At 43.3% G+C, this 12,506-nt stretch overlaps 1 protein-coding gene across 1 annotated transcript in view; it reads right to left on the bottom strand.

Annotated features, from left to right (window-relative positions):
• Positions 1 to 12,506, bottom strand: part of LOC128738194 (PDZ and LIM domain protein Zasp) — a 195,230-nt gene that overhangs the window by 8,644 nt on the left and 174,080 nt on the right. Inside the window, exons 12-13 of the mRNA XM_053833137.1 lie at positions 4,740 to 5,001; positions 576 to 4,092 (exon numbers count right to left, since the gene is read on the bottom strand). Coding sequence (XP_053689112.1) covers positions 576 to 4,092; positions 4,740 to 5,001 — 3,779 coding nt within the window. The remainder of the gene's footprint in view (positions 1 to 575; positions 4,093 to 4,739; positions 5,002 to 12,506) is intronic.

Genomic DNA, 12,506 nt, shown 5'->3' with positions numbered 1-12,506 from the left:
CGGTGTCGTGCCAGGGGTGAGCGGTTTGAGATCTTTCGGTTGGGATTGTACGAAGGGAGCGGTTGTCGATTTTGGGAATGGAGGTGGAGCAGGGATGGTTGCGGAATCACAAATGTCTATGATTTTTGACATCGGATGCGCGGGATTCAGGAGTCGTTTGGGTGCTGTGTCTACTCCGTTATTCAGAAGGTTTTCTTTATTTTTCAACCGATTGTCCTGAACGGACGGGAGAGGTTTCTGAACTGCTTCGTGCTTCTTCAGTCTGGCTTCCAGCATTTCCTTAAGCACGTTGGAAGCTTGCTTACGGTAGTCATTATTGCCGTTTATGGAAGCAAGTTTGCTTACCGAATTGTCCAGAAGAGTTGTGGCCGTGCCGGGCTCATAGTGCGATTGTTTAAGCGGAGATTTCTTGCGGCTGGTGGTTTCTGCAGAGGTAAAGTTAGTTAGCACACAAATAGGGTTAGCAAAAGTTAAAGCCATGCACTTGGATAAAAAATTGATAAAAGACAACACTCAAAAACCATTCGAACAACGAAACAACAACAAGGTATGATAGAGTAAGGTGGACCTCACACCTGATTTGCTGGTTGCAGCAGCCACACAGTGGAACTCGGCCACCAGGGGCGACAGCTTTGTTCAAAACACCGCGTCCACGGGTGGGAGCAGTGGTGGAACAGGCAGCCCGTCCCTTGTTCAATGCGCCGGAACCTGCGCTAGCATCAGATCGATCAGTATTATTGGTTTGACTGTTTCCACGGTTATTACTACTGAAGCCAATGCTGCTGTTGTTAATGGAAGGCCAGTGGCCATTTAATGCTGCCGGAGCCGTTGGTGCGGATGCTGAAGGCAGCGGTGGCTTCATAGAGGACGGTGCTCCGACGGTTGGGTTAGTGTTAGACAGATAGGATGGTAGTTGCGGTGGCCACGACTGAATTAGATCTTTAGTATTGTCCTCTCGTTGTAACGGTAGCGGAGGCAGCCCACCTTCGCCAACGATGAACTCATTGAATTGAGCTTTGAATCCGGAAGTCGGTGTTGGTGAACGAGATGGTATTTTAGGCAATAGTATGCTCGCTTTGCGCGCGCTTCTGCTGGGGAATCTGTCTACAATAGGCTCAGAGAAAAGGGATGTGGACGGGAAGCTGGCAGGTGCCGATGGAAAGGCAGGAGGTGGGAACGACTGTACGGGCTGTGGTTGGGGTGGAAGTTGGGATTGCTGTTGCGCCAATTGCTGTACCGGTTGTTCTGTCATCTGTGGTGGTTGTTCCTGCAGTTGTGGTGGAACATTCAACGCGTCATCTTGGCCGGAGAATCGTCTAGTCTGCTGTGCTACAAACCCTTTCGGAGGTGCTTCGTCCTCCTTAATTTTAGTTGAAAATTTAGCGGTTTCAATTGTTTTGGCTGCCTGCATATGCTCATGTTCTTCTACTATTCTAGTGCGCTTTTGGATTAAAGCATTCCCTACCTGACTAGCGCTGGCGATGGTTCTTTCCGACGACGTTTGCTCTCTCAATGCACTTTCCTGTGAGCGGGTCTGAACGGTCATGTCGTTACGCTGTTCCGTACGGACGGTCATCGGTTTCTCCTGATAGCTGACGGCCCGATGCTGCCGAGTGGCATCGTACCCTCCACCCAGGCCATGTTGTTGCACTTGCATCTTCTGTTGGATATCTGCCGGAATATGATCTTTATTGGTGTACCAAGGAACACCGTGCAGCTTACCCATTGACAAATACAGTCCCGATTCGACGGGGATGCCCTCACGTGACGGCGGAACATGTGCCTTTAACGGATTAGGAGGTGGCCCAAAGGCCGGCGACCTGCGAACCGGCTGCGGAGTACGTCGACCGTCGAACTCTTTCGACTCCGCAAAGTATTCTTCGAAGCCTAACTGATGCTGATAGTAAGGTATCGCGGTCGGATGCTTCGTTAGAATCAGAGACGGAGTGAACGACTGACCGCGGTCGATTACTCCCTTGGCTTGAAGCCGCAGATGGGCATTGTTGTACTGTGCCAACTCGGCATCGTCTTCCAGGGGCGTCTGTATGACTGGGATTGTACGGTTTTGAATGGTTGTGAACGGTTGCGTTTTCTTTAGCCTTACTTGATCTTTAATATTTACAGGCTGCGCGATGGGCTTTGCTAGGTGAGATTTAGAATGAGTATCTACAAATGCCAATGGGACGTTTTGGCGAAGTTCCTCCGGCTCCGGAGTGTGCGGTGGATTTTGCGTCGGCAAGTTGTACCACTTACGTTGATAGGATGGAATTTCAGCCGGATGATTCAGTGGTGACTTAGATTCTCGACGTGGAGCGAGAGAGTAATGGTCCGAACCGGCATCTTTCCTCGGATAGGGTGGTGCCTTCCCCCTGGGTATTTCCTGTTTCTTCTCGACAACTGGTTCCGGTTCTGGTTCGGGCTCTTGCGTTCGCTCAGGTTCTGGTTCTGGTTCCGGTTCTTTAATCGACTCACGTCGTATTTCCGGCATGATCGGTTTGAACGGAACAGGCGATCGATTACCGCCTACACTGGCAAACGCAGAAAAGTTGCTATCCGGATCGACTTGGATCGAAGGCTGTTCCTTCAGTAGCTTCTGATACATATCGGATCGTTCGAATTTGACCTCAGTGAACGGTGTATAGGGCCGTTGTGGGGCCGTAGCCAGTGCATCGGTCATCGATATTCGACCAGACGGCACCGGCATATTTTCCATCTGTGAAGGTATTTCGTGACCAAATTTCTGAAACGGAGTATAAGGAGCTGTAGTCAATGCTTCCAAGAAGGGTGAGGCGCGCATGGATGAAATTTTTTCGCTTCGAATCGGTTCCATCGTGTGAGGAGGCGGGAAGTACGGAGCGGAATCTGGGGGAAGTGGAACCACTGGTGCGGGAAGATATTTGGGGAATCGCTCCGATTTGGTGGTTGAATTGGCAAGAATCTTTGCCATTACCGAACCTTTCCGCGGGATCTCCAGAAGAGGATACGGAATAGGTTCCGGTTCGGGTTCTTTGGTTTTCTTTGCCAAGCGGCGTTCCAGGGCGTCTACTTGTCTCTTGAGAGCCTCCAGTTGCCGCATTTTATTTTCCTCTTGTTCCCGTACATATGCTTCGTTGCGAGATTTCATGAAGTTGGCTTCCTCGATTTGTTCGTCCGTCAGGTGGATCGGTTCGTTCGGAGCGGTGCACAGGGCCTGCACCAGTTTGCTTTGCCACTGCTTGGGAACGGGATTTGGAACAATTTTTTTAGGCATATTAGCCCCAGGATGAGGTGATTTGATTAATGGAAGTTCGTAATGCGGAATTATGAACTCTTCGACGACTTCTTCATTATCTACCTGATTTTGCCGCTCAGCCGCCTGTTTGGCATCCTCTTCGGCTTTGAGGAAACGCGCCAGTTCTTTGCTGTAATCGAGAAACTCAACACGTTTTTGTTGCTTCGTTTCACGACTAACGGGAGACTTGGCTCGTTCTACGAGCAGTTCTGGAGCTACGGACGGTTCTATGGATGGTTCGACCGATTCCGGCAGAGGAGTATCACGAAAAACAAAATGAGTGTACGAGGCGTCCGACATGACTCCGGTACTGGCTTGAGCACTGCGTTGGCCGGACGAAAAAGGATACTCCATTTCGATAATCGGTGTGTCGTAGTACGTCACGATCGGTTGTGACGTCTGCGTCGAATACATTCGATACTCTTCGGAGGAAGCCGAAGTCGAAGTGGTGGTCGCGGTGTATGTTTCGTAGCTTTCTTCCTCCAGCGGCTGGCAATGGGTATCACTTTTTCTTCTGCTCAGTTCCGGAGCCGATTTGCTTTGTACACTCTTCGTCGCCGTTTTATCATCCTGTTCGACCACTTTTTCTGGTGGAGATTTACTTTTCTCCTTTGCCTTCGGTGGTGGAGGCACCATTATCGGTTGTTTAGCGACTGCTTTCTGGGTTTCTGGTGGCGGAACATAGATGGGGGTGGCTGTGGGGATGGTTTCATCCTCGATGCGCTTCGGAGGCCAGATAAAGGTTGGGGCGGGAGATTCGGCTGGTTTTTGTACCTGTTCTATGTCGTCGTAATCCGGTTGTTCTGCATCCGGCGGTTGCTCTGTTGGCAAGTCGGCACGGCGCAGGAGTTTGATTTGGTTTGGTTCACGGTAGGAAGGATACGCGCCATCACGAGAATGTGTCGTTGTTAGTGAGCAAGAAAGCGTAGAAGCAAAAGAAATAGGCAAAGAAAAAGAAAGCAAGCGATAGAAGCATGAATAAAAGCGTTAATCCAGGTGCTGTTATAAGATGTGTGACTTGCGGCAGCTGAGCTCAAACAATGTGATGACGGCGAAAGCTAGTCTACGTTTAGGTGACATTTAGCATCTAGCTCGTTTGTACAGCACAGCTAAATATCGTACCTCTAAAATTAAACTTGGGTGGATGGACTGGCTTTTTATTGAAAAAGTAGTTTTTTCCTGTGTATGGGTGGTTGATTGGTTTTATAGTACAGTTGCCGTTTTTTGGTTTTGCGATGAAATTAAATCGATTCAATGGCGTTTTGTTGTTGTCGTTGATGGGGTAAAAATATATCGAGAACCATTTGAGAAAAGTGGAAACAAAGTGTCATTGAGAAAATGAAAAATGAGCTTAACTACAAACGGAACGAAAAAAGTAAATTTTTGAGTGTTGTTGTGGTTTGAAGTGAGGTCAGAACAAAATCAGACTCGACTGCTTAATAGGAGTCGATGGCAAATGAGTAACAACCTTGAGTTGCCCCGGCTGGAGGAGCCGCCACGGGGGCCGGTGCGGGAGCGGCCACCGGTGGATACGAAGCTGCCGGTGGCGGGGCTGCGAAGGTCGGTACCGGTGCTGGGGCTGGTGCTGGTGCTTGACCGGTGATGGCGGCAGCGAACGGTGTCGGTACACTTCCGGCTACCGGCGGGTAGGATGCCGGTGGCTGGACCTGAGCCAGCGAACTTACCGGCAGCGGGGCACCGAATGGTTTCGGTGTAATGTTGTTCTGATTCTAAAGAGACAAAACGGAGGGAAGAAGAAACAAAAAGACAATTAGTGTGGATGCTGTGCAACGGAACGCCGAGCTGTTTAAAAACTAATTTGTCGAGTATCGATCGTTTGCAGCCGTCATCGGTTGACGTCACACACACATGCTGTTTTATCTTCGACTGTACTGTGATTTTGCGCCCGAAATAGGTCGCTCTGATAAAACTGACAGTTCATGGCTTTAGTTCAAGGCAGTTAGTTGCGTTCACGCCTTCGTTAGAAATTTGTTTCACAGCAGGGTTGCATTTTGCTCTTCAACAAACTTACCTTTCGATTAAAAGTCACCCGTCTAATACCCAAACTAAACAAGCTGATTGAAAAAAAAAGAAATTGTTTTTGATGATCTGTATATGAATCATTTATTTGGGAAACCCACCAGTACATTCGACACAATTATTGGATAACAACAAAAAACTGGTTTTCTCAAAATTTGGTATACAAATATGAAAAATATACTGTGTCGACCTTTGACCAAAAAAATGATTCAAGTTGAAATTACCATAATTTAAAGTAAATGGATTTTTATATGTATGTATCTCCACAACTACTCAACAACAAAATATATTATCATAACATCACAACGCATCCTTCCTTCTGTGTAACATCAGAACGTCGGTGGTTTGCTAAAACTGCTCGGCTGCGCTTAATATTATCTAAACAGAACGAAAAAATGAATCTTACATTCGACGTAAACAAAAATCAGACACATGTTATTAAAAATCAGACATATTTTTCCAGCAAATAAAACGTAAATTGTCTAACCCGTTTTTGAAGATATATTTTTACATCAAGCCAAATGTAATAAATAGGTGAAATAACACGTAATTTTATACGACTTGCGATGCTCCATTTATGTGGGCAGATCCAACTTGGCTATTCTGCTTGTGCCTCTGACATGTTGAATGGATATGGAGTGCGATAATCGAATTTCTAAACGACTCAGTTGATCAGATAAAGAGTGTCTTACATACATTTGCACCCCGGTAATAAACGCTCTAGAAAATTGCTCATTGGGTATTTTCTCTTAAAAAATTAGCTAGAAGTAGTTTAGAGTGTACAGTACACTGTATTTTTATCGCTATCATTTTATCGAAAATTGGACAAAATGGCGTCATCCGAAAAGCAATGTCGCGAATTGATATTACGCAAGCACCTGGAAAATCCCCAACTCTCCCATCGAGACATCGGAAAACAACTCTGAATCGTGCAGGGGAACGGTGAGTCGTGTGATTAAACGTCACGTGTGTGATTCACGACCACAAGCGTATCATGGAAGCTTTTAAGCGTAATCCAATTGCTTCGGTCAGGGATGTGGCCAAAAAGTTGAATCTGTTCAAGTCTTTCGTTCAGAGAGCCAAGGACCCTTTAAAACGGGTTTAACCCTAATTTATTCTGGTCAACTTGTACGTGCTTATAATTGCTTCCGAACTACATTCCAATTGTTTTGTAAGCATGACTTAGATGGATTATCAAAACAACTATAACTTTTGAGGATATAATCAGATACAGACAATCGATACAGGTTTTTTGTTGTAATTTTATGTAGTAGTTGTTTGATCTGCTACCATTTGCCACCTTGAGAAATATTTGAGCTCAAAGAAGTGCTATTTTTTACCAAAAAAGCTCAATTTCTCGGAAAATTCAGAAAATAACGTACAATAATATTCTAAAAAAGCGTTGGTTTTAGCAAGGTAAACTACTTTCTAGAACATTATAAGCACGTAAAAGTTGATCAGAATAAGTTAAAACGTTAAAACCCCGTTTTAAAGGGATTATCCACCAAAAACGCTTTGCAGATAATGTCCATGAAAAGATACAAGTATGGTGTCTTTGAAAAAAGTTATTTGTATTGATATTTACCATCATTTATAACCTTGCACAAAATATAGAACCTGCATCTCGAATATGCAAGAAATTTTCGTATCTCCCTTCTGGGGGAGTTAATCACCCAAAGGTTCCTGTCGCAAATAGGGGCTTTTTATACCAAGAAATATTCCCAAAGGCACTATATGCGAAAAATCTCCTGTTTACCGCCGACAATAATACGAGTAAGGAGATCCAACAACGCATTCAAGCTGGAAATCGAACCTACTTTTCCCTCCGCAAGACGTTTCGATCTAGGAGCACAAAGCTGACGATGTACAAAACGCTAATAAGACCGGTAGTCCTCTAAGGACTTGAAACAGTAACTTTACTTACAGAAGACATACGTGCACTTGCCGTTTTTGAACGGAAGGTGTTGCGGATTATTTTTGACGGAGTACAAACGGATAGCAGAGAGTGGCGGAGACATATGAATCACGAGCTACAGGCACTGCTTGGAGAGATTCCCATCGTACATCTGGCGACAGCTGGGAGACTACGGTGGGCCTCGTCACAAGGATGCCGGACGACTGTATAGTGAAATCCGTTTTCTTCAAGAACGCCACCGGTACCAAGAATAGAGGGGCTCAACGTGCACGATGGCTCGACCAGGTTGCAGCCAACTTGCCACCCCGGCTCTCGGCTGAATAAGTAAAAGTAAGTAATCTCATCATTTCTCGCGACTATAACTTAAATTTGAAAGCGTTTTATTAATACCAAAAAGGCATTCGTTTCGAATAAATAGAGTTTCGACATAATTCATGAATATTGTTGAGGTTACCGCTTAATAAGCTGAAAACCCCCTCACATACCCTAATGTCTGCTGTAGCTTGCAGCGTCTTTCGAGCGTATTTAGTTCAAATAAATGGTAACGATCCGAAAAAGGAGAGGAGGGGTCCGAAAAGAATCTTGGTAAATAAATCCCTCGAAACTTGACGAATCAGTATTCTATGCAGGTGGTCTATCCACAAGTTCTATTCTAGCTGGTGCGGAGTCGAAACTATGCAGGGACATACAAGAAAGCAGAACAATGTTTTTTTTAAATAATAATGATGCTTGAATTCTCGTTCCATTTTAGCGATAGCCCCAAGTTATCTACTTGCTTTAGACACGATCGCCATACGGTGCTTGTCAAATGGCAGCTTTTGGTTGAGTATAACGCCAAAATCGTTAACGTGGTCGACCTTGTTTACCGCTTTCTCGGTGTGACGTATGGTGTATATTCGATGTATACTCGACTCGAAGAGTATTGGCGTTTGGGTTCGGTAAAATTATATCATTTCGCATTTAAGTGTACCAAAAGTAAAAGAATTCAGTTGACACCACGTGACAAATCAACCCAATGCTTGATGCCTCGAATCACTAAGAAGATTTTAGAGTCATCGGTTTAACTGAGTCTGCAACCATTCGTTATAGCATTCATCTTTAGCTGCGTCATTAAAAAAGAAAATGAAAAAAATGTGGCCAAGAATTCTACCCTGCTGTGCAGCAGCGTTGTTTTCGAATGCAGATAACAACTCAGATCCAGACTTGTAAAATCTTGTCATATAAGGATGAGTTCAGCCACGTAACAAAACGTCGCGAAGCACCCAAGTATAAACACTACGACTATGCGACGACTAGTAAATACTGGTGATACCGTTATATTCATTATAACGGGATTATAGGTTAAGCAGGTGGAAGCAGTGCCATTGCTCCGAAGTTTTAAATAATTTCCTTCAGCCAGGTTTTGGTTGATTTTTAAAAGCAGGCAGTTTAAAAAAAACAAAACTTTGAGATCTAGAATATCGGTCAAGAGCGAGAAAATTGACTGACAGGTTAGTCGAGCAGCTTCATTCAGCACTGCAATTCATGAATGAATTGTTTTGAAGAGTAGAAAACTGAGAAAGACAAATACTGTCAGCAGTTTAGTCGTCATGTCCATGGGTTGACAGATAAAAGAATACTAGCAGGGGTAAAACTGTATGTGTTTATAAATGCGTTTTATATGAATGCATTTGATATTCGCCTTCAGGAAGGCCGTCAATTTTGTTAGAGCACTGGCAGACGATAACAAACTTCTTTGCTGCCAATCGCTAGGTTGATTCTAAAGCTATGGCTAGCCTAGCCTATTACTATCGTCCATAGCTTGAGCTGCGTTGTTGAAAAATACAGTAAAATGAAGTGGGATAATAATGCTACCCTGGGGTAACCTGTTTTGTTTGTAAATGTAAGTGATTAATATGATTCAAGCTTAGTTTGTAAGATTTATATCAGGTGATAACACGCTAACTAGCTTCCAACCACAAAATTTGGTTAAGCAGTGTATAAATGGTTGTTAATAAATGGTCATTTCGCGTAATAAATTATGTCAACTTATTCTTTACTTTTAATTTAGATTAGTGGGGCTCAAGGCTTTAGTCCCAAGCATAGGCATGGTGCAGGTCAAACCAGATCGCCCATGAATGCCGCGGGCCGCAATAATCTCTGGCCATTTCTGTGCATAACAAAATGTAAAATATGCGACAACAAAAACCTCTTTCTATGAATCACCATAAGATTTAAACCGGAAAGCATTCAGAATCACAACATGCACGAGGCATTACGACTAAACTTAGTACGAGTTCCTCAGTTCTCATAAAAAAAAAATCTCATAAGTCCACCATCTTTCAAATCAGTCCGCGGGCCGCATGAAACATCTCGAAGGGCCACATGTGGCTTGCGGGCCACAGTTTGGCCATCACTGACTTAGATGATAAGCTAGTCCATCTCATCGATGCTCAGTATGAAGTATTCTTGTGGGATGTTTCACAACGGCGATTTATCCGAATCTATTAAGATCACTTCGGAGACAGGGCTATTTTATCACCACTGCTGTTTTTCATCATTACGGATAAGACATTATGTAGTTGGAGCTATTCACATTATCGTCTTGTGTGGCAGAAACTTACGGCGGCACTACTTAGCTAATGACAGCTAATTAATGACTGTTGGTGAAAACCTTTCCTGGAGACCGCTAAATGCCTTGGTGGGTGATTGTCGGCAGTGGACATTTAATAACAGATTTAATCTCTTTGCTCTGCCGAACCAGGGGACATGGACCAATACATAAGTTAGTCAGTGTCCAACCCAAGACATCCCAAGTCATCATGTTGAATTCCGTGCAGTCTACAACATTTGACATATAATATTGTGTACTGCAAGGTAATGTACTTGGTTCTTTTATATTTATAACATATGTATGTTAATAACTTGTTTGAGCTGCTCTCGTTTTTTTTTGGTGATTTGAAAACGGGTGTCGTCTGAATACTACCTAGTCCTACGGATTTGACCAAACTCGTGTTTTTAGTCTTTGACCTTGAAATGCGGTCAGGCATTAGTATTACCATTTTTTTTTTGAAACGGATTGTTTTTCTTTATAAAGAGACATTATCCGTCTACTAGCAATGGTATGTTATGTTAACAGTGAAAGTGAAGACTAATATCCTATAGTTAGTACAACAATGTTGCTCTCCATCGACGTAATATGGGTTCAAACTATCTAGCTCGCTCCTAATGTTTAACCTTTAGGTTCCCCGTGTTAAAACAGGAACCTTACTATAGAACCACAGACTAACATACGTTATACTTCGAACAAATTTATTACAAAACATCAATTTAATGATATGCTAAATCCGTAAAAAAGCACTAGCATCTCCTGGTGTAGTCTTCACGCTATGCAAAACGACATGTTATTAATTTGACTGACAGTAGCGTCAGAGTAAGTGTTCTCTCCACAATGACAAACAAGATAAGTTAATTCAGAACTATTCAGCCACCGTCACAGATGTTCTGCCGATAATATCCATGTCATCGGCAAAGCAGACGAATTGACAGTACACTGAACAGTACACCAGACCAAAAACGAAGCAGAAAAGATTGGGTTAAAGGTAAATACGTCTAAAACAAAGTACATGCTGGCCAGCGGAACCGAGGCCGTACGACACCGCTTGGGCAGTAGTATATTGATCGACGGCGATGAGTTTGAGGTAGTCGATGAATTTGTCTACCTTGGCTCACTGGTACGGCGGACAATGATACCAGCCGTGAGATTCGGAGGCGTATTATCAGCGGAAGTCGTGTTTACTATGGGCTCCACAAGCAATTGCTGTCGAGCAGACTAATTCCCCGTACAAAGTGCACCCTGTACAAGACGCTTATTAGACCGGTTGTTCTCTACGGGCATGAAACATGGACAATGCTCGAGGAGGACCTGCGAGTGCTCGGAGTTTTCGAACGACGAGTGCTAAGAACGATCTTCGGCGGCGTACAGGAGAACGGAGTATGGAGGCGGAAGATGAACCATGAACTCGCACAGCTCTATGGCGAACCCAGTATCCAGAAGGTGGCCAAATCTGGACGGAAACGATGGGCAGGGCATGTTGCAAGAATGCCGGACAACTACCCTGCAAAGATGGTGTTCGCCACAAATCCGGTAGGAACAAGACTACCAGGAGCGCAGCGAGCAAGATGGTTAGACCAGGTGGAGCGAGATCTGGCGGAGAGTACTCGGTGTCCGAGGAATTGGAGAGCGGTAGCCCTCAACCGAGTTACATGGAGAAACTTTGTTCAACAAGCTATGTCTTAGGATGGCAAGCCACCTAAGTAAGTAAGTAAGTAACTTCAGAACTCTAGTACATTTTTTATAAAAATACACCATGAATAATAATCATGGTATCACAAATTTCCTGCGATATTCCTAATTAACAATTCATGATATTATGTTACCATATATGTCGTTTTTAGTTATGATTTCAAGGCGTTTCAAACTGTATGAATCCATAATTTTATTCGTGGAATCGCAATCGGCTTTATTTACCTATCTATTCTCGACACATTCGGTAAACAGCTACCCGAAAAGCACCACGGATGTTTTCAGTAATATCATTTACGTACCGTATAAATTGACTTAGTTTTTATTCTTCTCCTCATGAAGATCTGTAGATCGAGTACTCGGAACTAATCATTTTGGCTTTTTGGAGCACCCAGAATAAAACTCATTGACTTGCTGTATGCATGTCATTTAATGCATTACAAGTCACAAGTACTTTTAATTGAAATTTTTATCATAACCAGCAAGACCGGAAAATAGTCTAAACATTCCGTTGACTGGAAATTCTAACGTTTTCTTTATGACCAGTTTAAATGACCCAAAGTAAGTATTTCTTCTTGAACTATTACCGGAGTTACCGATTTCTCTTTAGATATTCGGACGGATTTAATGCTTCCATTTCACTTTTTCGTGTATGAACGTGCCATCGCTTTTTCTCATAGTTTTAAAAAATATGGATATATTAAAAATCTAATCGATCTAATTCAAAATTTTGGATCTACCGTGAAAGATTAGTTGCGTACGGTTAATAGAAAACGTTCTTACTGACATTTTCAATCGAAAAACGCCAATCAATATATTTTTCTTTTGTTTTATACGTGATCAAAGAATTAGTGCACACATGTAGATGAAAAATTTAGATACTGTTTGAAGTACAATTGAGTCCAATTGTAATATGTTTATAAAAATTAGAAAGTTCAGTTACAAGAGATCTAATCAGATGTTGTTCATTACATTAAACATTCTAGGTTTCATAA

Source organism: Sabethes cyaneus, chromosome 2, assembly GCF_943734655.1.
Source record: "Sabethes cyaneus chromosome 2, idSabCyanKW18_F2, whole genome shotgun sequence".
Taxonomy (NCBI): Eukaryota; Metazoa; Arthropoda; class Insecta; order Diptera; family Culicidae; genus Sabethes; species Sabethes cyaneus.
This window is presented reverse-complemented; position numbering and strand designations above follow the sequence as displayed.